The sequence below is a fragment of the Neolamprologus multifasciatus genome, chromosome 20, assembly GCF_963576455.1.
Source record: "Neolamprologus multifasciatus chromosome 20, fNeoMul1.2, whole genome shotgun sequence".
Lineage (NCBI taxonomy): Eukaryota > Metazoa > Chordata > Actinopteri > Cichliformes > Cichlidae > Neolamprologus > Neolamprologus multifasciatus.
The window spans coordinates 797,501-820,000 of NC_140458.1; the positions used below are offsets into that span (position 1 = coordinate 797,501).

At 48.8% G+C, this 22,500-nt stretch overlaps 1 protein-coding gene across 3 annotated transcripts in view; it reads right to left on the minus strand.

Annotated features, from left to right (window-relative positions):
* Positions 1-22,500, minus strand: part of LOC146493974 (nucleolar protein 4-like) — a 104,726-nt gene that overhangs the window by 39,178 nt on the left and 43,048 nt on the right. For all 3 annotated transcript variants that reach the window (XR_014871621.1, XM_085146636.1, XM_085146637.1), the window contains one exon: positions 6,049-6,202. Coding sequence is in view for 2 of the 3 variants with exons in the window: in XM_085146636.1 (XP_085002762.1) it covers positions 6,049-6,202 (154 nt within the window). In the remaining variant the exon portion in view is untranslated. The remainder of the gene's footprint in view (positions 1-6,048; positions 6,203-22,500) is intronic.

The following is a 22,500-nucleotide window of genomic DNA, read 5'->3' on the forward strand; positions in this document are numbered from 1 at the left end:
CTGATAACGATGGTACAAATTTCAGATTGGGACACTTTATGGAGCCAACCTTTGGACGTCCTCTGAACCTGCACCATAAAACAACACACACAGACAGACACACACACACACACACACACACACACAGACACACACACACACACACACACACACACGCACACACACACAGACACACACACAGACACACACACACACAGAGACACACACACACACACACACACACACACACACACAGACACACACACAGACACACACACACACACACACACACCGTGTAATAAAATAAGCAGGCACACCTGAGGTGACCTCAGGTGTGCGGGGCCTCAGATAAGAGCGAGGACGGCGATGTGCACAAACGTCTTCACTCGTGCAGTAAATCAGTGTTGCACAACGAAGACGCCAAAAGTAAGGACGCGGTCAGCAGGAAGCGAGCTCTGACTGCACACGTGCAGAACATCTGACGCCGCCGTCGTCACCCTCGGGTTCGTCCTCTGCTGGACTTGTGCAAAGAAACGTGTGATATGAAAATAATAATAATAATAATGATGGATGCATTTATGCAGCACGTTTCTCTGACTGACACTGCTCATGCTCAGAGCAGCTGATCCATCTCTGCTCTATCACAGGGTGATGAAGACTCATCTGAGCCGTGAATGTCTGACACGTTTTCCGTCAGCGTTTTGTTCTATCAGTGACGTCTGCGTTTCCCAGAATCCTCTCATAATGACCCGAGCTGCTCTCAGCCTGTGAGCGCCGCAATAATGGGCTGGAAGATTGCAACGCCGCTGCAAACCCCATTAGGCCATTTCCACAAAACGCTTCACATCCCACAGTGCAACACGCACACACACACGCACACACACACACACACGCACACACACCAGGCTGCGAGCCCACGCCGCTCTGAGAGCTCAGCAGGTTCAGTCAGACGCTTGTTTAAAGGGTGTCGAGTCTCTAACAGAGCTCATTACAGGCAAGCAGGAGGCTGCAGCTAATTATCCACACACAGACACACACACAGACACACACACACACACAGACACACACACACACACACACACACTGCAATACAGACAATACAAACATGTCAACAGGTTGTGCTCAGACACAGCACAAGCTCATTCCAGCCTAACAAAGTGTGTGTGTGTGTGTGTGTGTGTGTGTGTCTGTGTGTGTGTGTGTGTCTGTGTGTGTGTGTGTGTGTGTGTGTGTCTGTGTGTGTGTGTGTGTGTGTGTGTGTGTGTCTGTGTGTGTGTGTGTGTGTGTGTGTCTGTGTGTGTGTGTGTGTGTCTGTGTGTGTGTGTGTGTGTCTGTGTGTGTGTGTGTGTGTGTGTGTCTGTGTGTGTGTGTGTGTGTGTGTGTGTGTGTGTGTGTCTGTGTGTGTGTGTGTGTGTGTGTGTCTGTGTGTGTGTGTGTGTGTGTGTGTTTGGGGAGGAGCTAATATTAATTGCACAGCCTCTTAGCATGTTTTAGTTTCAAGGTGTGTGTGTATTAATAATTAAGCAGTGACTGTAGCGGCACAGCAGAGAGCATCAACACACACACACACACACACACACACACACACTCTTCTCCTTTTTGTGTTTTAACATTTGTTTCTGAGTTGTTTTCGTCGAGGCGGGTCGCTGCGTCGAGGCGGGTCGCTGCGTCGAGGCGGGTCGCTGCGTCGAGGCGGGTCGCTCCGTCGAGGCGGGTCGCTCCGTCTCCGTGATGTTTCCAGCGTCTGGTCCGCGGTGATTAAAGTTGACGCGCTCCCAGAGCTGAGCACCGTCTGAGCTGTGCTACAGGCCACGCCTGCTCCCTGCTCTGGCCCTGCGAGCGTCAGCGTGAATAACCTGCAGCAGCTTCGTGCCTGTGACGCAGAGCGCCACCACCCTGATGTTTGACCACTGAAGGAAACGTCAGAGTGCATTCTGGGTAGACCTCAGGCTTCTATCAGGAGTCCGCTCAGAGTCTGCAGGTGATACCAGGATGGTTCCTGCTGTGGCTCCTGCGGCGCCGCGATCGCCCTGCAGCTTAGAAATGTCTCGATGCTCCATCAGGGGAGGAGGTACTAATGCTCCTTCCTCTGCTCTGCCTCCAATTCATGCCTGACCTCCACCCTTCAATCCATCCTGCACCCTCATCCTCAGACTGCCCCCCCCCCCCCAGCTTGATTGCAGTGAAGGAGGAGGGGGGGGTCAAAGTCATCCTGTCTTGTTTCCACCCGCCTTTCCCGCTGCACCACCGACCAGGCAGAGGGGAACAGATGTGTACACACACGGAGGTGAACTCTGCTCCTCGTCACTCTGCATCCTGCCCGTCCTCCTCACAGCTCACCTGTGCCACCGTCCTACCTGTCCATCCTCCTCCCTGGACACAGCAAAGGCAGTGTCTCAGCATCGAGGACACCGACTAGGAAACAAAACCACTAAAATAACCACGGCCAGACAAACGGACGAGGAGGTGAAATATTAGGAGCAAGTGCAGCACAGACGATCTCGAGGATCCTCGTGTCAGTAACCTCTGTGATGCATCTGCATACTGAGGCCTAAACTGCTTTTCTGATCCGCAGACGCTTTGTTACACAGGACAGCGTGAAAACGTCGCTTCCACTCGATCTTCTCCTCAGTCAGAAACACAAATGTCTTTGAGCGCTCGCCTCGTGCAGGACGCTGCACAGTCTGACAGGAAGGAGGAGCCGTCCCCTTACTGGGCACTGTCGCCGCAGTCTGAAACACAAACGCTGCGGCGTGTTTTATCATGATCGTAACACTGAGCGACTCAGCCGTGGATCTGTCGTGGCTGTAACAGCAGGTTGATCATTTTGATTCCACTCTCAGGAGGATCGATAAGATCAGCTCTTTGTTCCTGAAGAACAACATGAAGCTGTGCAGCACCTTCACAAAAGAGGGAAACTTTACTGGAACATCTGGAACAGCAGCAGCTGTGATCAATATATTGGCTTGGCTCTCCTCGGGTTCATGCCCTCCCTTCCTCCTCCTGATGTCGCTCTCCTCCTCCCTCCTGCCCCGTCTCCATTCCCCTCTCCCCCCTCAGCTCGTCCCCTTTGGAGAGGATCCGTGACGTCAACTCCATCTCCTGACGAGGCCTCTTCATCCTCGTCCTCCAGCCCGCAGAGCGAGCCGGGAGCCTCTCAGGGGGCGGGTCAGCAGAGGATCTGGTGTGGATGTGGCTTTGGGGGAGGGATGAAGAGGACGCTTAGCAGCCAGAAACGAGAGGCAGTTGAGGGGCCACTTATGAGGGGGACGCACTCCCCTCGGAGGCAGCGTGATGTGGAGAGGGCAGCGGCCTCTCAGAGAGCGCCGATGACCGAGGGAGGGCTCGGGCCGTGGTCGTGTCCTCCAGCAGCGGCTGAATAAATGTACACAGACAGCCCGAGTCGAGGTTAACGCTGCTGGAGAGCTGCTCCGGCTCTCGTATCACAGCTGTCAGATACAAACAGCTGGATGGCGCCCACGCTTGGACCTCCGTGAGACGACTGACAGAGCCCAACATGATTCATTCATACAACACGACGATGTAAACGCCTGCGTTTGAGCTCAGGGTGTCATGTTGGTTTCATCAGGACATGGTGCAGCTTTCTTTAAACTCCACCCACTAACCACGGCTGAGTATAAGTAGTGAGAAATGGTACATAAGCAGTCTTCAGATTATTAGTAGCTTATTTCACTCTTTGTTAATCTGATGCCTCTGACCTCCCACTGAGATACCGCACGTGCTCGCTGGCTGCTTCGTGCAATCGTCTGTCGACGCTCGTTTTCCTGAACCCGTCGGCCGGCCTCGGCGGCAGGTGTCAAACCGTCAGTCTGGACCAATCAAAGCTCTCCACCTCAGCCGTAAAGCGTAGAGCGGAGCAGAAAAGAAGTCGAGGTGGCGCTCAGAAGCTTTTACAGGTGATTTACTGGCTGCTCCTGAACACGGCGGGCGCAGCGTCAAACAAGCTGATGGCTCGCCGCTGAGGAAACGCCCACCTGATATTAACACGGCGAGTTGGATCAAGCGCGAGCTGTTTGGCTGCAGCTCCTCCATCTCCTCGCTGTCAGAGCAAAGAGCCGCTGCTGAGCGCCGATGCCGCTCGCAGTAACACGAGTTTAAAATAGCGGCGCTTTCACTTTAGCAGCTCCGTGAGAGCGTAGAAGCAGCAGGAGACCGCCGCTGCTCTTAGACACCTTTACAGGGCGCCGGGGGCGGGGCTCTCCTGATGTAAACTGACAGGCAGCACACAGACGGGCCCTCGCACGGACGTGGAAGACGATCAGGATTTCTTCATTTTTTAAAGAAGATGGCGATCGGAGCCCCCCCCGTCTGAGCGTGTTGGAGATTCGTGCGTTAGAGGCCGGGGGGGCTTTCTGCCCGCTTCCCTCTTGGATCAGACTCTAGCAGGAAGCCACTTCACCCTCGCCGCTCCTCTGAGTGCGGTGGCATTTGGACGCCTACGCCGCTGCTCTGCCGTCTATGCGAGGTGCAGGCAGCACACTGACCTTTGAATAACAAGGCGCTGTACGCTCGCCACCTACTGAAGGCTCACAGCTCGCCGCCTCCAGCTGGCTCTCTCCCACAATGCAATGCTCTCCAAACAGTCCTAGCACCACAGACACAGACTGTAGCGCTGATGAAGCTTCCACCTGCGCGCCTCATTGGCTGGTGGATTTTATTTTATTATGACATCACGCATCAAACAATATGCTAACAGCTAACCTGAGCAGAACTCAGCGCGGCGTCTCCAAGAAACAGCGTGAAACATGATCATCACTGCACGTTACAGCACCTCGTTAACCTTTCTAATAAGGACAGCAGGCAACGACTTCCTGTCCAGGCCCCTGACTTCCTGTCCAGGCCCCTGACTTCCTGTCCAGGCCCCTGACTTCCTGTCCAGGCCCCTGACTTCCTGTCCAGGCCCCTGACTTCCTGTCTGATCAAGTACACACTGCATGATAAATGATTCATGTACGCGCTCTGCAGCTCGGCCTCCTGCATGGACCCACAGGGACAAATACTGCTGTATACACCACAGAGGTGTCAAACATAAGGCACAGGGACCATTATCGGCCTGGCAGAGAATCCATTCTGGCCCCACTGGATGTCTTTAAAGTGAAGAAGAGAATAAATTTAGACTGTAAAATAATGACCTCCAATCCACGCCACACCCAATAATCATGGACGGGTAAATAGATACAGAAATAGATGCACAGTAAAGCAGAAATTGGTCCACTAAAGATCAAAGTGTGTCAGAGCGCAAACATCTCAGTTTACACAAAGTTACAAAGTTACGTTTATTGTGATGATTACTGTTTGGAAAAAGCCACGAATTATCTCACACTGTCGGTCCTTAAATCCACATCAGTGTTTCCTCCTCCTGCAGCAAAGAGGCCAGACTGATGAAGATCAGCCACCCTCCTCACACTCAGTGTTCAGTGCTGTGTATTGATGAGCTGCACACACACACAGACACACACACACACAGGCTTGCAGGTAAGTGCTGTATTCTTGCAGCATTAGGAGACGAGTGTCTTCAGAGTGAGCGTTTCTACACGTCCTCCAGCAGCTCTCAAAACTACACAATCATCTTCAGGAGGAAGACGGCGTTATTTGGTCTTTCAGGTGGGCGTAGCTCAAAGTGATGTCACAACAACTGCACAGGTGTGAGAGGATCATGTGACTGCTGCACTGGCTTCAAACACACCAATCATAGCAAGCCTCTAAACCATCCTCAGTTTCCTCGTTAGGCCCACCTGTGGAAAGCTTCCTGTTTCCTATCACTTTACTGAGCAGCAGACGGCGCCGGCGCACCGCCATCACACAAGGTGACGCAGGAGACGCTTCAGCTTGTTTCAGCGCAGCACATTATCTGCTGTGATCTCCTGAACCCGCTGCAGGGATTAACTGCAGTGAACAGGAGCTTTCCTCTCTGATCACCATCTGCTCCGTCCACACATGCATGTTTCAGATAATCCGCCTTCAAAGGAAACCTACACATCATCTCCACAAATGCAGCGCCGTTTTGGCTGCGCGGCAGCACTCGGGCGGGCGTGACGCCGCTCTTACCGTCGTCCTCTTTGCTGTGGGCGTTCTGCGGACTGTGGCGCATCCTCTCTCCGCGGCTCGATGGGCTCAGGTCTGACGCTGCTCCCAGATCGGCTGCTAGCCACGTGGGCTCGCTCATCTCGGCCTCCTCCTTGCTGCTCACTGAACTGTCATCCTGAGAAACACAGACGCAGAGCACGGTCACACATCCAGCCTCAGCCAATCGCGTTCGCAAACCAAGCACAGCTACATGTAGTGATGCGTGCACTGCTGACATTTACAGAGACGGGAATATTTAAGAATACACAGGAAATCAGCAGCATGAGCGGCGGCGATGCATCGCTGTATCAGCCTGACAAGAAAAACACACTGAAGCTACAAAAAATAAACATCTGGAATAATAAAATCTGAAGTAATTCAACTGTGGGAACGACCAAAATCGAAAGAAGCAAAAACTAAACTTCTACCTAGGACTCAGAGATATGACCCCAGATTCATATCTCGATATTTTTTAAGCCATAAAGTGAGAACAAACAGAGAGTTCTTAGTCAAAGCTGTGTCCCAGATGTCACACAGGCACTTTTATTAACATACAGATGCACATGAAAACATTACTCAAAAATAAATTATGAGCATTTATTAAATAATATTGCTCCATAAATAAAAGAAAACTGTTGTTTTTGTGCATAACAAAGAGCTCACAACTGTGCAGTCAAAATGTAAACTAACAGACGCTGAGCATAATAACAAAGATTTCACAGCTGCTCTGTTCACAACTTCTTCTGCGTGACTGACAGCCTGGAGTTTGAAATCCTCTTTGTAACCACGTCTCTTACAGGCGCCATTTATGGTCCTTATACACACACAGTACGGTAATATTACGTTGAAGCACAGTACGTATCACTCCGCGAGGCTCCTCGGTAGCCGTAATGCTTCAACAAGCCATCAAGTGGTGCAGCTCCGTCGCTTACGAAAGTCGTACTAAACATTTTTTGACAGATTGCTGAGCGCCGTGCTGGACATAAAATAGGTTGGCGGTCTGGGTCTGGGCTGCATGGCGTTAGCGTGGTTAGCTCGTTAGCGTGATTAGCTCGTTAGCGTGATCAGCTCGTTAGCGTGATTAGCTCGTTAGCGCGGTTAGCTCGTTAGCGCGGTTAGCTCGTTAGCGTGGTTAGCGTTAGCGCGGTTAGCTCGTTAGCGCGGTTAGCTCGTTAGCGTGATTAGCTCGTTAGCGTGATTAGCTCGTTAGCGTGGTCAGCTCGTTAGCGCGGTTAGCGCGGTTAGCTCGTTAGCGTGGTTAGCGTTAGCGCGGTTAGCTCATTAGCTCGTTAGCGCGGTTAGCTCGTTAGCGTGATTAGCTCGTTAGCGTGGTTAGCGTTAGCGCGGTTAGCTTGTTAGCGCGGTTAGGTCGTTGACACGTTGACGCCGTCCAGCCCCACGCACGGGGAGATGCACAGTAACTCGTTAACGGAGATTTGCCGGGTTCATCTTGTCGCTGCCTGCAGGTGAAGCGATGGGGGAGGAGGGGGAGTTGTGTTCAGTGAAGGAGAGGTGAGGCCGAGAAATGTTGTGTAGAGACAAGAGTGGACGAAAGAGAGGCAAACTTGTGGCTCCACAACTATAATTATAATGTAACATAGACTATATCGATATAAAGGATATTGTCACATCTTATATCTCGTATAAAAATATATCGATATTTTTAAAAAACTCGATATATCGCCCAGCCCTAATTCTACCCATCTGTGTTCTGGCTCTCTCCCAAAGCAGCTTTGCATGAGTCACAGTTTGAAATAATCCTTCTTTAACTCACGCTGAGCCCCCCTGCAGCTGCTCACTTCATCCTCTGTCTGAAACAAGCTGATTTAGCTCCTCCTCCTCCAAGAAAACTTTCTTCCCATTGGCTGCCCCTCACAAAGCGAGTTTATGCGAGCATCCAGCCCTGAAGCAGGTGATCCATGACGGAGATCAGGAGGAGTTTAAGTCAAAGTGTTGCTTTAAGAAGAACTGTTCCATAAAGTTTGTCTGCAAACTTAAAGCAGACGATTGGTTCAAGCTTCATGACAAACTGTGTGAGTAAATGACACGCGTCACTTTGTGTTTCCCTTTTACTTTAAATTGACATCATCAGAGAAACTGAATCTGAGGGATGAGCAGGCAGGTTTCGGTCCATCTCCACATTAACAAATATTCTTGGCATCTTCTGTAACAGATGAAAGATGGAAATAGACGAGGATCACACGTTTCCTCTCAGCCGACGATGCATCGTTAGTGACACAAACCAATCTAAAGATTTATTAGAGAAAAACAAGAAAGCAGGACGTGTGTCACGAGTCACGTCTGTGATCTCCACGAGCACCTCGCCAATCAGCTGCTCCGCCTCCCTGCTGATAACCCACAGCACTCTGCATGCCTGTTTAAAGTCACCTGGATGAATCAAACTGTGTTTACCTGCCGTTTGAAACCGTTTTAATCTCTTTATTTGCCTCTTTGTCGATGTCAGCATCCGTGGGATCCACCATGACGCCCGCTCCTGCGGTTTAACCCAAACATCAGAGCAAACAGCGAGCAGGAGGCGAGAGCGAGACGCCAAATCAAACAACACGAGCAGCACCTGCAGGCCTCGCCAGCAGCACGAGCGGCATGCCGACGTTTCTCTGAGCTGTTTTTCCTCAAATACTCAAAGACTCCTCGGCTCAGGCGGAGAACGCCGGGAAACACAGCAGATCTCATTAAACTATTACTAATATTACAATCCTGCTTATTCTGATTTTTTAAAACAGACCTTTGGACATTAAGCCTTTAAGACCTACCACAGAACCAAGTCCGCCAGAGCTTATCTTTATATTTTTACAGGCTGTAGCGCCGTTTTTCAGAGCATTTCAAGTTGCTATACATCAATAATATGTCTGCATTAGGTCTATAGTAACTCCGTAAATTGCAAAAAAGCGGAATAAACTTCTAAAAACACCAGCATATCTCTGTAAATGCCCTGAAAAAACTACATTTCTGCGAAAATGACGTCACTTCCGGTTTCGGGCAGGTCATGGCGGACAAGCGATAGCTCGCGCTGACGTCTATTCCAATGTAGGAAGTGTTACAAACAGCTGATCGGATCAGCAAAGCGTGTTTCTGGAATATTATGTTTTTGTTGCTGTAAGTGCTTTTTATGCAGTTTTTGCAAAGCTATATGTGGAAGGAAACTGTGACCGAGGACAAGCTGATGGTATAAGATGTAAGTACAACTCCTCCGGTTTCATATGCAAAAAAGATTATTGCGCTAGCTCACGTGGTTGCAGAGCTACCGGGATTTAAAAATAGTTAGAGCGCGCCCGCTCCGACCTGTCATAAAGGGTTAATTAAAGTGATGTTGTTTAAAATTGGTCTCCACTTGACTTTTCCCACAAAAAAAAGAAAAAAAACAGTCACAGATCAAAATAATCCTTCTTTATCTTATCCTTGGCCTTGGCGCAGACCATGACCACGAGCTGTGGGGCTGAAAGGATGAGATCGCGTATACGAGCATAAACGAGCTTCCTCTGAGAGCGTCCGGGTCGGCCTTCAAGCTCGGCCGCTCCGGAGGAACTCATCCACACTGAAGGGAGGCAGCTGAGATGTTTCCACGCTGATGGCTCCCAGGTGAGGTGTTTCTGGGAGGTTCTTGGAAGGAGACCAGAAGCAGACGCAGGGGCTGCTTCCAGAAGAGCTGGAGGATGCAGACTCCTGCTAACGTGCTGTTAGGCAGCGGACAGGTGGAAGCGTGAGCTGCCAGGTTATGAACACCTCGCTGAGGCGTTTCTACCCATTCTTACAAATGCTTTCACACTCCGAGCCATGAAAGTCAGAATTACTGGGATCCAAACAGCGAGCGTGTGCACACACAGTGCAACGTTATGTGAGGCATTCGAGTCTCGTTATACTTTAATGAGATGATTATTAGCTTTGCCTGTCAGCAGCGAAGAGACTCCTGACTGTGTCCCAGCATCAAACACACGTGCAGCTGGAATCAGCATCTCAGGATCCCGGTGTTTTCCATAATTAGACCTCAGGCACTACGACCGCCTTTTCTTGTTACGGACATATTCAAGGAGACGACAGACAACAAGCCAAGAAGGTTGATGTTCTACAAACTGAGGCGAGGAGCAGAGACCTCAGAAACATCGCAGTGACGTCAAAACTCGGAGCAGGAACTCGACGCATAAAATGTTGAGCTAATAACGAGACAGCAGAACACGAATGACGTAAAGCAACAACACAGATGCAAACGCACAAACACACGGGTTATTCCTGCGTGCTGCTAAATCAATCAATCTGAGCTGCTTCACACGGAAAATGAAAAAGCTTTCACGCACTCAGGAAGAATGAAGCAAAAAGGGCTTCAATAAATATTAGTGGGCTTGTATTTAATATTCACCTGAGTGGAAATTTAAGAGGTCATGGTGCTCTCCTCACTCACAGAGCCACTGTTGATAAGGTGATGAGGGCCAAGAAGCAGTGGTGAGCGTGCATCTGGGCTTCTGGAGCTAAATCAGAGCGTTAGAGGAAATAAAGCTGACGCACTTTGTGCTGCGGCTGCATAATGAAATAAAAAACACTGCAGGGGAATCCAGGGTTTCCTTTTAAAGAGGCAGTCTGTGCGACCGCTGCAGCTCCTGCATGAGTCTGTGTGGCAGCACTGACCCACATCTGTCTGTTAAAGACAGCTCTCGGAGGAGGAGTTTCCCCGGGCTCGTCGTGCTGGATTAGCATCCTCGCCGCAGACGCCACGACTGCACACGCTCACTGGAAGCAGCCCAGCTCCACAGAGAGGACAGTCCCTGCACGCCGCTGACACACATACAAGAAGGTGTGTTAAAGACGAGAGGCTCGCTCTGCTGATGTCACTGAGCGCTCAGGTGACTGACAGTTCAGCTCCTCCCACAGGACCTTTATACACCAGCTTTCCTCAGGATCTGGGCGATGTGCAGACAGGAAGTTGTGTCTCTGACTCTCTGCGTGCCATCAAGAAGCAAAAGAAGCCAGTATAAAAGCACCCAAACCTGCAGTTCCTCTGACAGCCAGCAGAGGCAGCACTGAGTCAGTCCCATGTTCAATGTTTACAGCCTGATGTACAAACTGTTTCTATAGATCATTTCCTGCCTTCACCTGTACGAGAGCAGAATGCTAACATAACTCACCTGCTGACAAGATAAGGGGCGTGGCCCCCTGTGGTGACACAGGTAGCTGCTAGGCTAAGCTGGACCTGTGGACCGCGTTTGTGCTGTTGAAGCTTTTTGGAGCATTTTAATGACATCATGTGACCAATAATATGGCTGTTGTGAGGTCACTGTACTAACAGAGCGCCGAAGAAGGCGGCGCTCCAGTTTGGGGGGACAGTGAGGTTATTTGGAGGTCACTGAGCACTAATGAGCAGGTAGAAGTGTCTCATTCAAATCTGCTCACTGCTGGAAACTAAAAACGCTGAGTGCAGAAAATGTCGTCTTCATAAAGACTGAAGAACGCTGATGAAGTCGAGACGAGGATCACGATGTCCGTGAAAAAGAAACCAAGCAGCAGGCGTTTCTCAGAGCTGGTTGGACATGGAGGACATCAATCACAGTGCGGCGTCTTTGAAAGGTTAAAGGTCGCTCCAGATTTCTCTTCCCGTCAGCAAATCCAACAAAATCATGGATGTAAAAATCCATGTCCTGTGTGAGGGCTACAACTCCTGCCTTTGGCTGAAGGTCGTGATCCTGCATCTATGACGTCAGCAGCCCAACGCTAACGTGGATTTGTGTAGTTTTTGTTGTTGTTGCTCACACTGGAAACACCATTAACAGGACAAGTTTGTATCTGACCCGCACTGCTTCTTCTCCTTGTGTGTGTGTTGTTTATTAATGTTCTCAGTAATGAGACGTCCTCATTTCCATACAAATGAACTCGAGCGCTTCTGCCTGATAGATACACTGAAACAGGGTTTGGAGCCATCGCACAAACTCAATAACACACTTTAACCTCTGCATCCATGCTCAGACCGACATCTGCCTTTCCTTCTGTCTGCTTTTTAACAAATCTGTCATATTTACTATGTTAACATTAAACAGATCAGACGTTTATGATCCGAGTGCCTCAATGCTAACGTCACCACCCACTGGCTCCCAGAAAAACACCGACTCACACACAGTCCAACCCTCCACACAAGCTAACAGCTAAAGAGGCTTTACACAGGGTTGAGACAGAGAGCACAGTAGTACAGTTAGCCAGGTAGCTGCCAAGTTAGGCAGGTAGCAATTTGTCTACATTAGCATAGAAGCTAGCAAAAATTAGCCACTGGAGACCTGACTCACGGAGGGCACTCCATTCACTGCTATTAGCTAATAAGCTAATAGCAGCAAGCACTGTAGCACTGTTTTCTTACACAGATAAAAATACACTAAAGTCAAATTTGGTCAAAGACTTTTTTCCACCACATCATATCACTTCATTTCATATGCTAGCCTTAGCCTGCTTATTAACGCTACAGCAGTGTTGCCAACTCCTCAGTAAGGAAAATCGCTATTGGCTGTCCTAAAAGTCGCTAGAAGTCGCTAAATGACGTCATCACCTAATTTGCATAATTGGTCATGCTAATGTAATTGTAACCTACGCTGTTGGAGAGAGAAATAACATCGTGGACGAGACATAAAGTGAGCAAAAAAACGTCCTAAATGCATTTAGAGTTTATTTAGAACTACAAATTAAATTTCTTTTAGCAATTATTGTTTTTTTTTAATGTCACAATTCCAACCCTGCTCCTTTATCCGGGCTTGGACCGGCAAAAGTAACCCGAAATAGGCACTCTGGTGGAGTTACTTTGTGTGTGTGTGTTTATAAGTAGTTTTAAACCTTGTGATCCACAAAACAGCAACAACAGTAAAAGAGTAAAAGAAGAACTGACTGCGTTACAGCACCCGCTGCTTGTTGAGAGTAAAAGCGATATGCGCTTTCACGTCTTTTTTTAGCGACTTTTTCTAGAAAAAAAGTCGCTAGGGGGTCTGAAAACTCGCTAAATATAGCGACAAAGTCGCTAAGTTGGCAACACTGCGCTACAGCAGGTAAGCTAACACAAGTAGCTAACTTTAGCTGTTTGACCCACGAGAATAACTGCGTCAGTCTCATTAAGACCTTCAAATTATAGAGAATTGATGGTTTTCAGCATCAGATCCGACCCTTAACTGTCTGTTTTAGGGCTAGCTGGTTAATGACCAACATGGATGAGCTACAAACCACCCCACACAGAATAAAGTAATCCAATGATTCTCCATCACTACGAGAGACGTTGAACAAAAAATGTTCAGAAAACCAAACTGAGCCCAGACTCAACATGGCGATGATGACGAGGAGGACTGAAGATTATGAGAGGTGTAAAAACAGTATAGTGCACCTCAGATGAATAATTAACAGCCTCCTTCCTCTATTGTCTATTTTTAACAGGAAAGGAGAAGAGTGAGAGAAGCAGCGAAAACCTTAACTTCCACCAAAGAACAACGGAGGCGGCTTAGAGAAACTGAGGAAGAGGAGGAGGAAGCATGATTGCTCCACAGCAGGCAAGCACACCTGTGGTTTAAAGTAAGGATGCAAACTAAAAACTGACCAACACGTCCCATCAGAAACACCTCCATGGGTCGTTACAGATGGCAGGAAACGAGAGATTAACTCCGAGTAACGGAAGACGAAGAGGAGGAGAAAGTGGAGAGGAAGGAGGTGAGCTTTGGAGAACGAATCGGACAGAGGAGATTAAAATGAGACGTTTCAGAGAGGAGAGCAGCTGAAGCTGTGAAGCAGGAGAGGATGAGGAGGGTGAGAGGAGCATGTGAAGGTTTGAAAGAAGGAGGTGGTGAGGAGGAGCAAATGAGGAAGATGTGTAAATCGTTCAGTCTGAGGCTCCGGGTTTCTTGACCCACAGCCCTTCCTCGTCCCTGCAGAGATCAGTTAGTGGAAAATAAATTCATGCATCCTGAAACATTTCCTCCTGTAAACCAAGCCGAGCGTCCAGCTGTCGCCCAGCAACCGCGCTGCTCCTCATCTGTTTGTGTCCGTGTGCTCGTGTGCTCGTCCCAACGATGCTAACAACATCTTTGTGTCTGCACGAAGGGAACAGTGACGGCAGCAGGTCAGCTCGTCAGCCTCGATTTTACACCAAACCAGCATTTAAGACCCATTTGAAACACATTCTTCACTCTTCACATATCCTGAAGCTGAGAGGCTTCTTCTTCATCGTTAGCGCTGCCACAGTAACCATCAGGATGTTCTGCTGTTCGTGGAAAAAGCTGGAAACTGCTGAGACTTTGTTGTCAGCTGACCTGTCACCTGTTCAGGTCACCTGCTGCACTTTGTGTTCGTGCTGATGGTTTCAGGTTTGGTGGTTAGACCAACGTTAGCCTGAGTATGGAGAAGCCCTGTAACAGCGTCTCTTCCTGTGCTTCTTCTTCTGTGGTATTTGTGACTACTTGAATTGACTTTATTATTGACTTCTCTGTTTGTTCCAGCATTACAGACCAACAAATGATCTCACTATTCCCGTTCCTCCACCTCAGAGGAAGCAAACATTCCTCACACTCCTCGGTAACGGGACAGCAGGTGTCTGAACTACAACTTCCAGAAGAAAAACTACAAAATCTCACTTGACCGCCACGATGTTCCAGCAGGTCACATGATGGAGCCCGTGTTATAAACTGGACCTCTGTGTTCCCTTCAGGGTCCTGAGTCTCTTTTGTCCACTTCCTCCCTGAACTCTGTTAACCATCACTGACAGCAGCCTGCTTCACTGTGGGAGTAAAATTAGAAACCAGAGCCACACATTACTGTGTGTGTAGAGGTGCTCAGATGGCTGGTTTCGTGTGTGTTTCCAGAGCAGAGCAGCCGGATCTGCTCCGAAGCCTTTGCTAAGCTAATCGAGTTAGCCACCGGACAAACGGAAGGAAAGGCCTCGTCCTGTCGGAGCTCATCTCCTGTTCCCAGCACATCCCTGCTTTCAGGAATCTCTGTCTTCCCAAACATTTGGCCCTTTCAGACAGACACGAAGACGGATGCAGGTTTTATTTAGAAAGCTAACGAGAATCAGCGCAGATGTTTATTACTGCCACGCTCTGTGCTCAGGTTTCATGTACCAAATGATCATTAGCAACAAACAGCAGAAAGAGAGCGATGTATGTTACATTTATATGACATATAAATAAGTAATTGTAGTTTATGATGATAGTGGAAAAACTGCAAGGTTTGGGTGTGACGATCTGATTGGACAGTTAAGGTTAAAGGCTGGTCTGGGGTCAGGGTGCTGCTGCACCAGGAGAGCACCAAGCTGATCCAAAAACACCACTATGTGCATTAAAGGTGTTTAAACAGAGGTGTTGTAGCTCCAGCTCCACCGGATAATGACTGTGCTGTGGCCATGATGACCTCATCAAACGCCTCGCCGCTCACTCACCGAGGACACGTAGAGAAGACTCGTAACCTGACCCTCCATGTTAGACCTGACGGTCTTTCACCTGGATGTCACCTGCAGCAGGAACCTCCTGACAGGCGGAGCTGCTGAAGCCGGCTGCCAGCATCCATCACCCACTCACACCCAACGGCCGAGCGTGCGGGGAACAGCGGGGCGCATCGTAAATCAGCCGCCGTGGGGATGTTTACACTACAGTTCAACAATCTAATAATAAACCTGGTGATTTCATAAAGGCTCGTTTCATTACTGACATTAACCTGAGACTGTAAACTGGGCTCAGACAAACACCTGATCATCCTACATTAGAGATTAATGTCTCAGTGTGTACTCTGACAAACTGATGAGGTCTGTGGAGGCCGAGGGCACACGCCTGTCATCAGTCACGCGGTTCCTGAGCAGCCGCCGCCGCCAAACGTGCCCGGCTCACTTCATACAGCACGTTTCACGGTTAAGGAAACAGAAGGAGCTTCCTGCATCACAGACGGCGTTCATCCGACACAGGCTCACTGACAGCAAACCACAAAACAAGAAACCGGAGCGACCAGAGAGCAGGGTGCACAGTGGGTGTGGCCACCTGAACTACCAATGGGAGTGAAGGTTACCTGACACGTGACACAGTAGTAAACACAGAGGGTTAAACATGTGACGCTGTGCCACACTTTTCACTGATTGGCTGTAAACAGAAGGTTTGAACAGCAGGTGGGCGTGGCTTCTGTCCCTGACTCGGTAAATCTGCTTTTATTAACCAATCAAAGCACTTTGTTACTACGAGCTACATTCACAGGCACAAGCCGACCCGATCAGGTCTATGTGACATCACAGAGATCCACGAGCAGAAAAAACTGATAATCTGAGTGTTGAGGGACTCACACCGACCACTCCACTGGAACAGACACGTGACAATAACATCTGGATAACAAGTGCACATCTGTATTTAATGAAAACTGAATCATTCAAATGTTCCCCACACATTTGCGGCGCCGTGCTCCTGTTAACGATCCACGCCTGCCCCGAGGCGTGACACAGGCGGCGCAAACACACTTAAAAGAAGCAAGTCTTCATTGGAGGATCTCAGATGGAGGACTTGAGATTATTAATTCAGGTAGTGGGCAGCTTATGTAACACAAAATCAGGACGGTAAGTCGTCCGTCTGGCTGCGCCAACATCGCGAGGGGGCAGCCGTCAAAGTTCCCTGAACCGTCTTTAACGGAGCTTCATTATGAGGACGACAGAACAGGAGCGTTTGTGATGAAGCGGCGGATCGTTTCCTGTCTGACGCTGGAAACACAGACAGGACCTGATGGAGCATCAGTGGATTACTGTGAGCCGCTGACCCGGCTGTGACCCGAGGAGACCAGGGTCACTTTAAGAAACCACGCCTACCTGAGAGTCAATCACCAAACATCCTTCATCATTTTATTATTCATGTGGATGAAAACGTCTCTCGCACTGAATTCATTTCAGTCGTTTTTAACATCAAGGAGAAAAGTTTGTTCTCCAAATAAAATGATTGTTCGGCATGTAATCAGATTACATAATTAAACAGTATCATCCCTGGATGCTCCGTTATCCTTAACCTCGAAGGAGAGGTCAGAGGTCAAATGGCTTCTTGTCAGTTTTCCACCAGTAAATGACGACGTTGACCTCGGTGGATGGAAGTTCGATCGGGATCAGGTCGTGAAGAGCTCCGCCTCACCTCGGCTGCTGAGCTCTGGACCGTGCAAGAAGGCGGAGCTCCGGGTTTGGTGCACAGTGAGATTCTAGGATTTTGATTGGATGTTACTGGGCACGCCCTCGTCCAAACTTCTGGAAGCAAAATGTGTGGATGTGGAGTCTAAACCGTTCTAAAGCTACTGTGATGATTATTAAACACACACAAAAAGAGCTGCTGCACATTTTATTTTGAAAGGAGTCACGGCTTGTTCCTGTCAGTGCACATCATGTTTGGTACACAAACTGCGCCTCTCTCGTGGCGGAGCGGCCCGACATGAATTTCATTAAGAAAATCAATTAAGGTGGACGTGTCTCGCCTCACACGGAGGGGCGGAGGAGGGCGGTGCGCCTCGTTCTTTGTTCTCTTTGTTTTAGCGGCCGCGGCGCTGCAGAGCCGGACCTTCAAGCCTCTTAAATTGGCACCCCCCCCCCCCCCATGTATCTCCCCCTATTGCTGCCTCCCTCCCCCCACCCCTTTACCCATCTCCTCCTGCTGCCCCATCCTGCCAGCTCCTCCTCCATCAGCTCTCCATCACCACCTCCCCCACCTCCACACGTTTCACGTTTTCATCCTGCCCCCACCTCCTCCCCCCTCGCTGTCATGTTTGTGGTTTCCACAGAAACTGATGTTTGTTCTAATGATGCTGATTTGATAAAATTCTGATTCCATAAACAGATTTTAAGAAACACGCCTGAAACTACTGGTCACCATCATCATCACCATCATCACCATCACCATCATCATCATCACCATCACAGGGATCTTCACTCAGCTCGTGCTGACATTTTACTTTGTGAGCATGTGCAGCAGGACTGAGAGGAGTTGGTTACACCACCACCTCAGTTTGTTTTAACGTTACTGTTCATGAACAGAAACATCGAAACGTGCTGAACTTCTAAACACAGTTCATCTACGAGTGATGGAGCTGCTGTATTTTCCCTGGTCGTCAACGTCAGCGTGAACAGGAAGTGGCTCACTGTGGGCGAGGACAAAGAAAGAGCGTGTCTGTTGTAACACCAGAAGCTTTGATTTTAGTCTTACTTCCTCATCATTGTGAAGTGTTTCTGCATAAATATACAAACTATTCCACATCTACTAACCAGATGTTGATCAGAAGCCGCGTGATGACGTCATGCTCACTGCTGCTGTGGTACAGAGTCACCAGTTTGTCTAGATTTGGGTTTTAATGATGTGAACACACTGTTGTGGCCATTTTTGTTGAATGTTTATAAAACGCAATTTGTATTAATTTTTGTTTTTTCTTTAAAGTTGTAAGAATATGCTGACCTAGTTTTGTTATGTAAATTTGTAATTCATTTTATTAGAAAAGGTTTTGGAAAGTGATTGGTTTATTGGCTTATGGACCCTCCCATTAATCACGGGATTAAGAGCACCCTGGAGGGGTGTGGTGAGGATATTTTTTGTTTGCCAAATGTCTGATGGGAACTCGGGAGGGTTAGGAAATGATTTTTTGACCACTTTTGAAGTTGTTAAAGCAAATTAAGTTAACTTTAGTTTAATTTTAAGTTTTAAGAAGTTATTTGGTTGATTTTTGTTTATAATTTTGCACGAAATAAACGCCATATGATTTTAAAACAATGGAGTCAGAAGTGCGTTCTAAAACAAACCTCCCGTTGCCACCCACGGCCTTTTCTTGGACTTTTTTTTTTTGTGTTTGGAACATAAAAGGCCTTGACAACATACTGTAATCCATTTCTGACATAAAGGAAAAAAACAGAATCATTTAGAAACAAATCCTTTAATTTAGTAGCTGCAACCGCTGCACTCAACTATCCTCATTAATCCCAATGGATGGGTGGAGGATAGATGGATTTATGGGTGGAGGATTGGATTGATGGACGGATGAGTGGTCCATCCATATGAGTGGATGGATGGACCACGACGGTCATGACGAAAACACGCGGCTTCAGACGCCATGACCCAGCAGGTGACGTCATGATGGCCGCGTCCTTCAGGAGGGAAGTCTCAGCTTTGGCGTGCATGTGCCCAAACTCAGCAGAGAACCGTGACACATTAAACCTGTCGGTTTTAGTCAGAATAGCAGGAGAACATCCCGCCTGCAGCAGGATAAATGAAACCCACTCAGACACAAAGAGCTCGGCTCCGTTTGTGCGCTGAAAGCTGCTTTCAGTGAGTCATCGTCTCGATTGAGCGGTCGCGGTGAAAATCAGTACGCTGTGAAGAGGCCGCGGTGCCGAAGGTGCACGGCAGCGTCACCGTAATCGCCGCAGACATCTCACCGCCTCCTGCGACCGAGCAAAGGAAGCAACGCCTAACCGCCGAAGAGGGGCATACAGGAAGTGATGGGAGCCACGTTTAAACGTCGGCGGGACGGACACGTGGCGGAAAAACCGACCGATGCTCAGCATCCAGTCCAGCAGCATCCCAAGATCGATGACGGCCGGAGGGAAGAGGATCACCTCTGGACAGGGAGAGGGGAGGATATTGATAAGAAGCAACACACACACACACACACACACACACACACACACACACACACACACGCAGGGTGCAGGCCGGCTGCTCCACTGCAGAATATTGATCGCTCAGAAAACCAGCCTTGAGGAGGAGGTGTGTGTGTGTGTGTGTGTGTGTGTGTGTGTTCATGTACACACTGTAATGAAGCAGAGGCAGCACAGAGGCAGTGCATGTCTGTCTGCTTCCTGTCTGTCTGTCAGCTTATAAAACCCTCCCCGTGTGCAGCAGAGATGCAGCGCCGGGACAATCGATGAGCAGCTGCTGACCTTCGCTGAGTTCAGGAGGATGACCCTGGTGATGCTTTCAGTCTGCCGTTATTCTACTGAGCCGAAGGTAAAAATCTAGCCATGAAAACTCGCTCCAGCTTCTCAGATAAAAACATAAAGTAGACGTCAAATAAGGAGTCATATTGTGCAGTTACATAAAATCAAAGGTGCTGAAGGACCGGAGCTGCTGACAGTGGCGCTCGTCACAGAAACACAAGGAAACGACCTGAAGCAGAATCACATGAAAGTATCAGCCACACCTCTCCGGTGCAAAAGCTCACAATGAAGAAAAGAAGGCCGCCACGTTGTTGTCACGACAACAACACCTATGAAGCCTCAAAGTGAAAGACAGCAACTACAAAAAGAAGGTCATCAGTTCCCTGGATTCTGACACTCTCCGCCCTACATACCACCGCCTGTACCCAGGGGGCGCTATACCCTCTGTATACAGACCAAAGATCCACAAAGACGGAGCCCCACTCTGACCCACTGTTAGCAGCACAAAGTCAGCCACCTACAACATTTCAAAACACCACCACCATCCTAGCTCTGCAAACTGCCCCTGCATCCAGATGAAACCACTGTGGTCTGATGCTGAGGAGTGGAGACGGGCAGAGGGCGACTACAACAAGACCCCCGCTTCACCCCGATCACACCTGCACACTGCTACACCACCTTACCTCCACATGTTTAAATACAACCAGGGCAGCCACAAACATGTGGTCATCCAGACTTTCATCAAAGATGCTCAGAGGAGAAGGTCAGACACCAACGAGGAAGAATCACATCATCATCCCTCATGTAGCAGGTTTATCAGAGACTCCAAGCATCCCAGTACCTCAGACCCAGCAACACTGTGTGTGTGTGTGTGTGTGTGTGTGTGTGTGTGTGTGTGTGTGTGTGTCCAGGAGCTAAATGACCGAAAGGAACAGCGATGGCAGAGTGACAGTGAGGAGGAGGAGCTCTTCTATTCATTTCTACACACACTGACCTTGTCCTGATATTAGAGAAGCACTGAGTGTGTGTGTGTGTGTGTGTCTGTGTGTCTGAGTGTGTGTGTGTGTGTGTGTGTGTGTGTGAGTCAGAGTGTCTGTGTGTGTCTGTGTGTGTGTCTGTCTGTGTGTGGGCATTGTAATGTATGCAGACACATATAGGTGGACAGTGTGTTACATGTGTGTGGGAGACAGCTATGACACATCTGCTGTTAGAGACAAATCTCCTCGTCTGCCTGCGTATCGGCGAGTCGGCCGGAGCAACGGCGCTCTGCGTTAAAGAGGCGGAGCAACAGGTGGAGCACGATTTGTTAAAGAATGAAACAGGATGAAGGTTTTCTGTTTGGAAATGTTAGTTTACTTTGATCAGCTTTAGTCTGTTTAGTTGTTATTACATTATTATAACACGTCTGTCCCTCATTACAGGGCTGCAGCTATCGATTATTTTAGTAATCGATTATTTTAGTAATCGATTACTCCATCGCAAAACTAATCCTTTTGTCTTATTAACCAGTCAAAACCAGCTCTTTCAAGATGAACTGCGCACTGGTTTCCAGTTTGGAAATGTCACTGTTTCTTAAGTGTGTGCATGTGTATGTTAGCGTGTGTGTGTGTGTGTGTGTGTGTGTGTGTGTGTGTGTGTGTGCATGTGTATGTTAGCGTGTGTGTGTGTGTGTGTGTGTGTGTGTGTGTGCATGTGTATGTTAGCGTGTGTGTGTGTGTGCATGTGTATGTTAGCGTGTGTGTGTGTGTGTGTGTGCATGTGTATGTTAGCGTGTGTGTGTGTGTGTGTGCATGTGTATGTTAGCGTGTGTGTGTGTGTGTGTGCGTGTGCATGTGTATGTTAGCGTGTGTGTGTGTGTGTGCGTGTGCATGTGTATGTTAGCGTGTGTGTGTGTGTGTGCGTGTGCATGTGTATGTTAGCGTGTGTGTGTGTGTGTGTGTGTGTGTGTGTGTGTGTGTGTGTGTGAGCCTTTAAAGGAGACCGTGGTGTCTGCGATGAAGCGCGTCAGCGTTCGGCGTTTCTGCCTCGTGTTTATTTTTATCAGCTTGTGAACAAACATTTTATTGATGACATTTAGCTGAGACAATATTTTATTTTATTTCACCTTCAATCTGAAATAAATCTGGCCCGGCACACCTTTACACTCGGCCCTCGGACGTCAGCCTTCAGCTGAGCGATTCACAGAACAAGCTGAAGCTAAACTCTGGTGCTGCAGTTTCATTCTCGTCTGTGTTCAGCTCACTGATCACCTGTGAAACAGGAGCTGCTTCGGTGAGCACGGATCTCCACGTTTCTCTCAGAGCAGATGGAGACGATCATTGGAGACGCAACCAGAGGCTGAAAGTAGAGCTGACGAGGAGGAAACAAGGCGAGTAATAAAGGAAATAAAACAGGAAATGACTCGAGCGCCGCTCCAAACCAAGACAAACTCGTTTTCTGCACAAACAAGGAAATGATGCTTCACCCACTGATGAAGACGTCCCACAGCGGCAGACAGGAGGCCACACAGCTGCACATGCACCACATCATCTCTC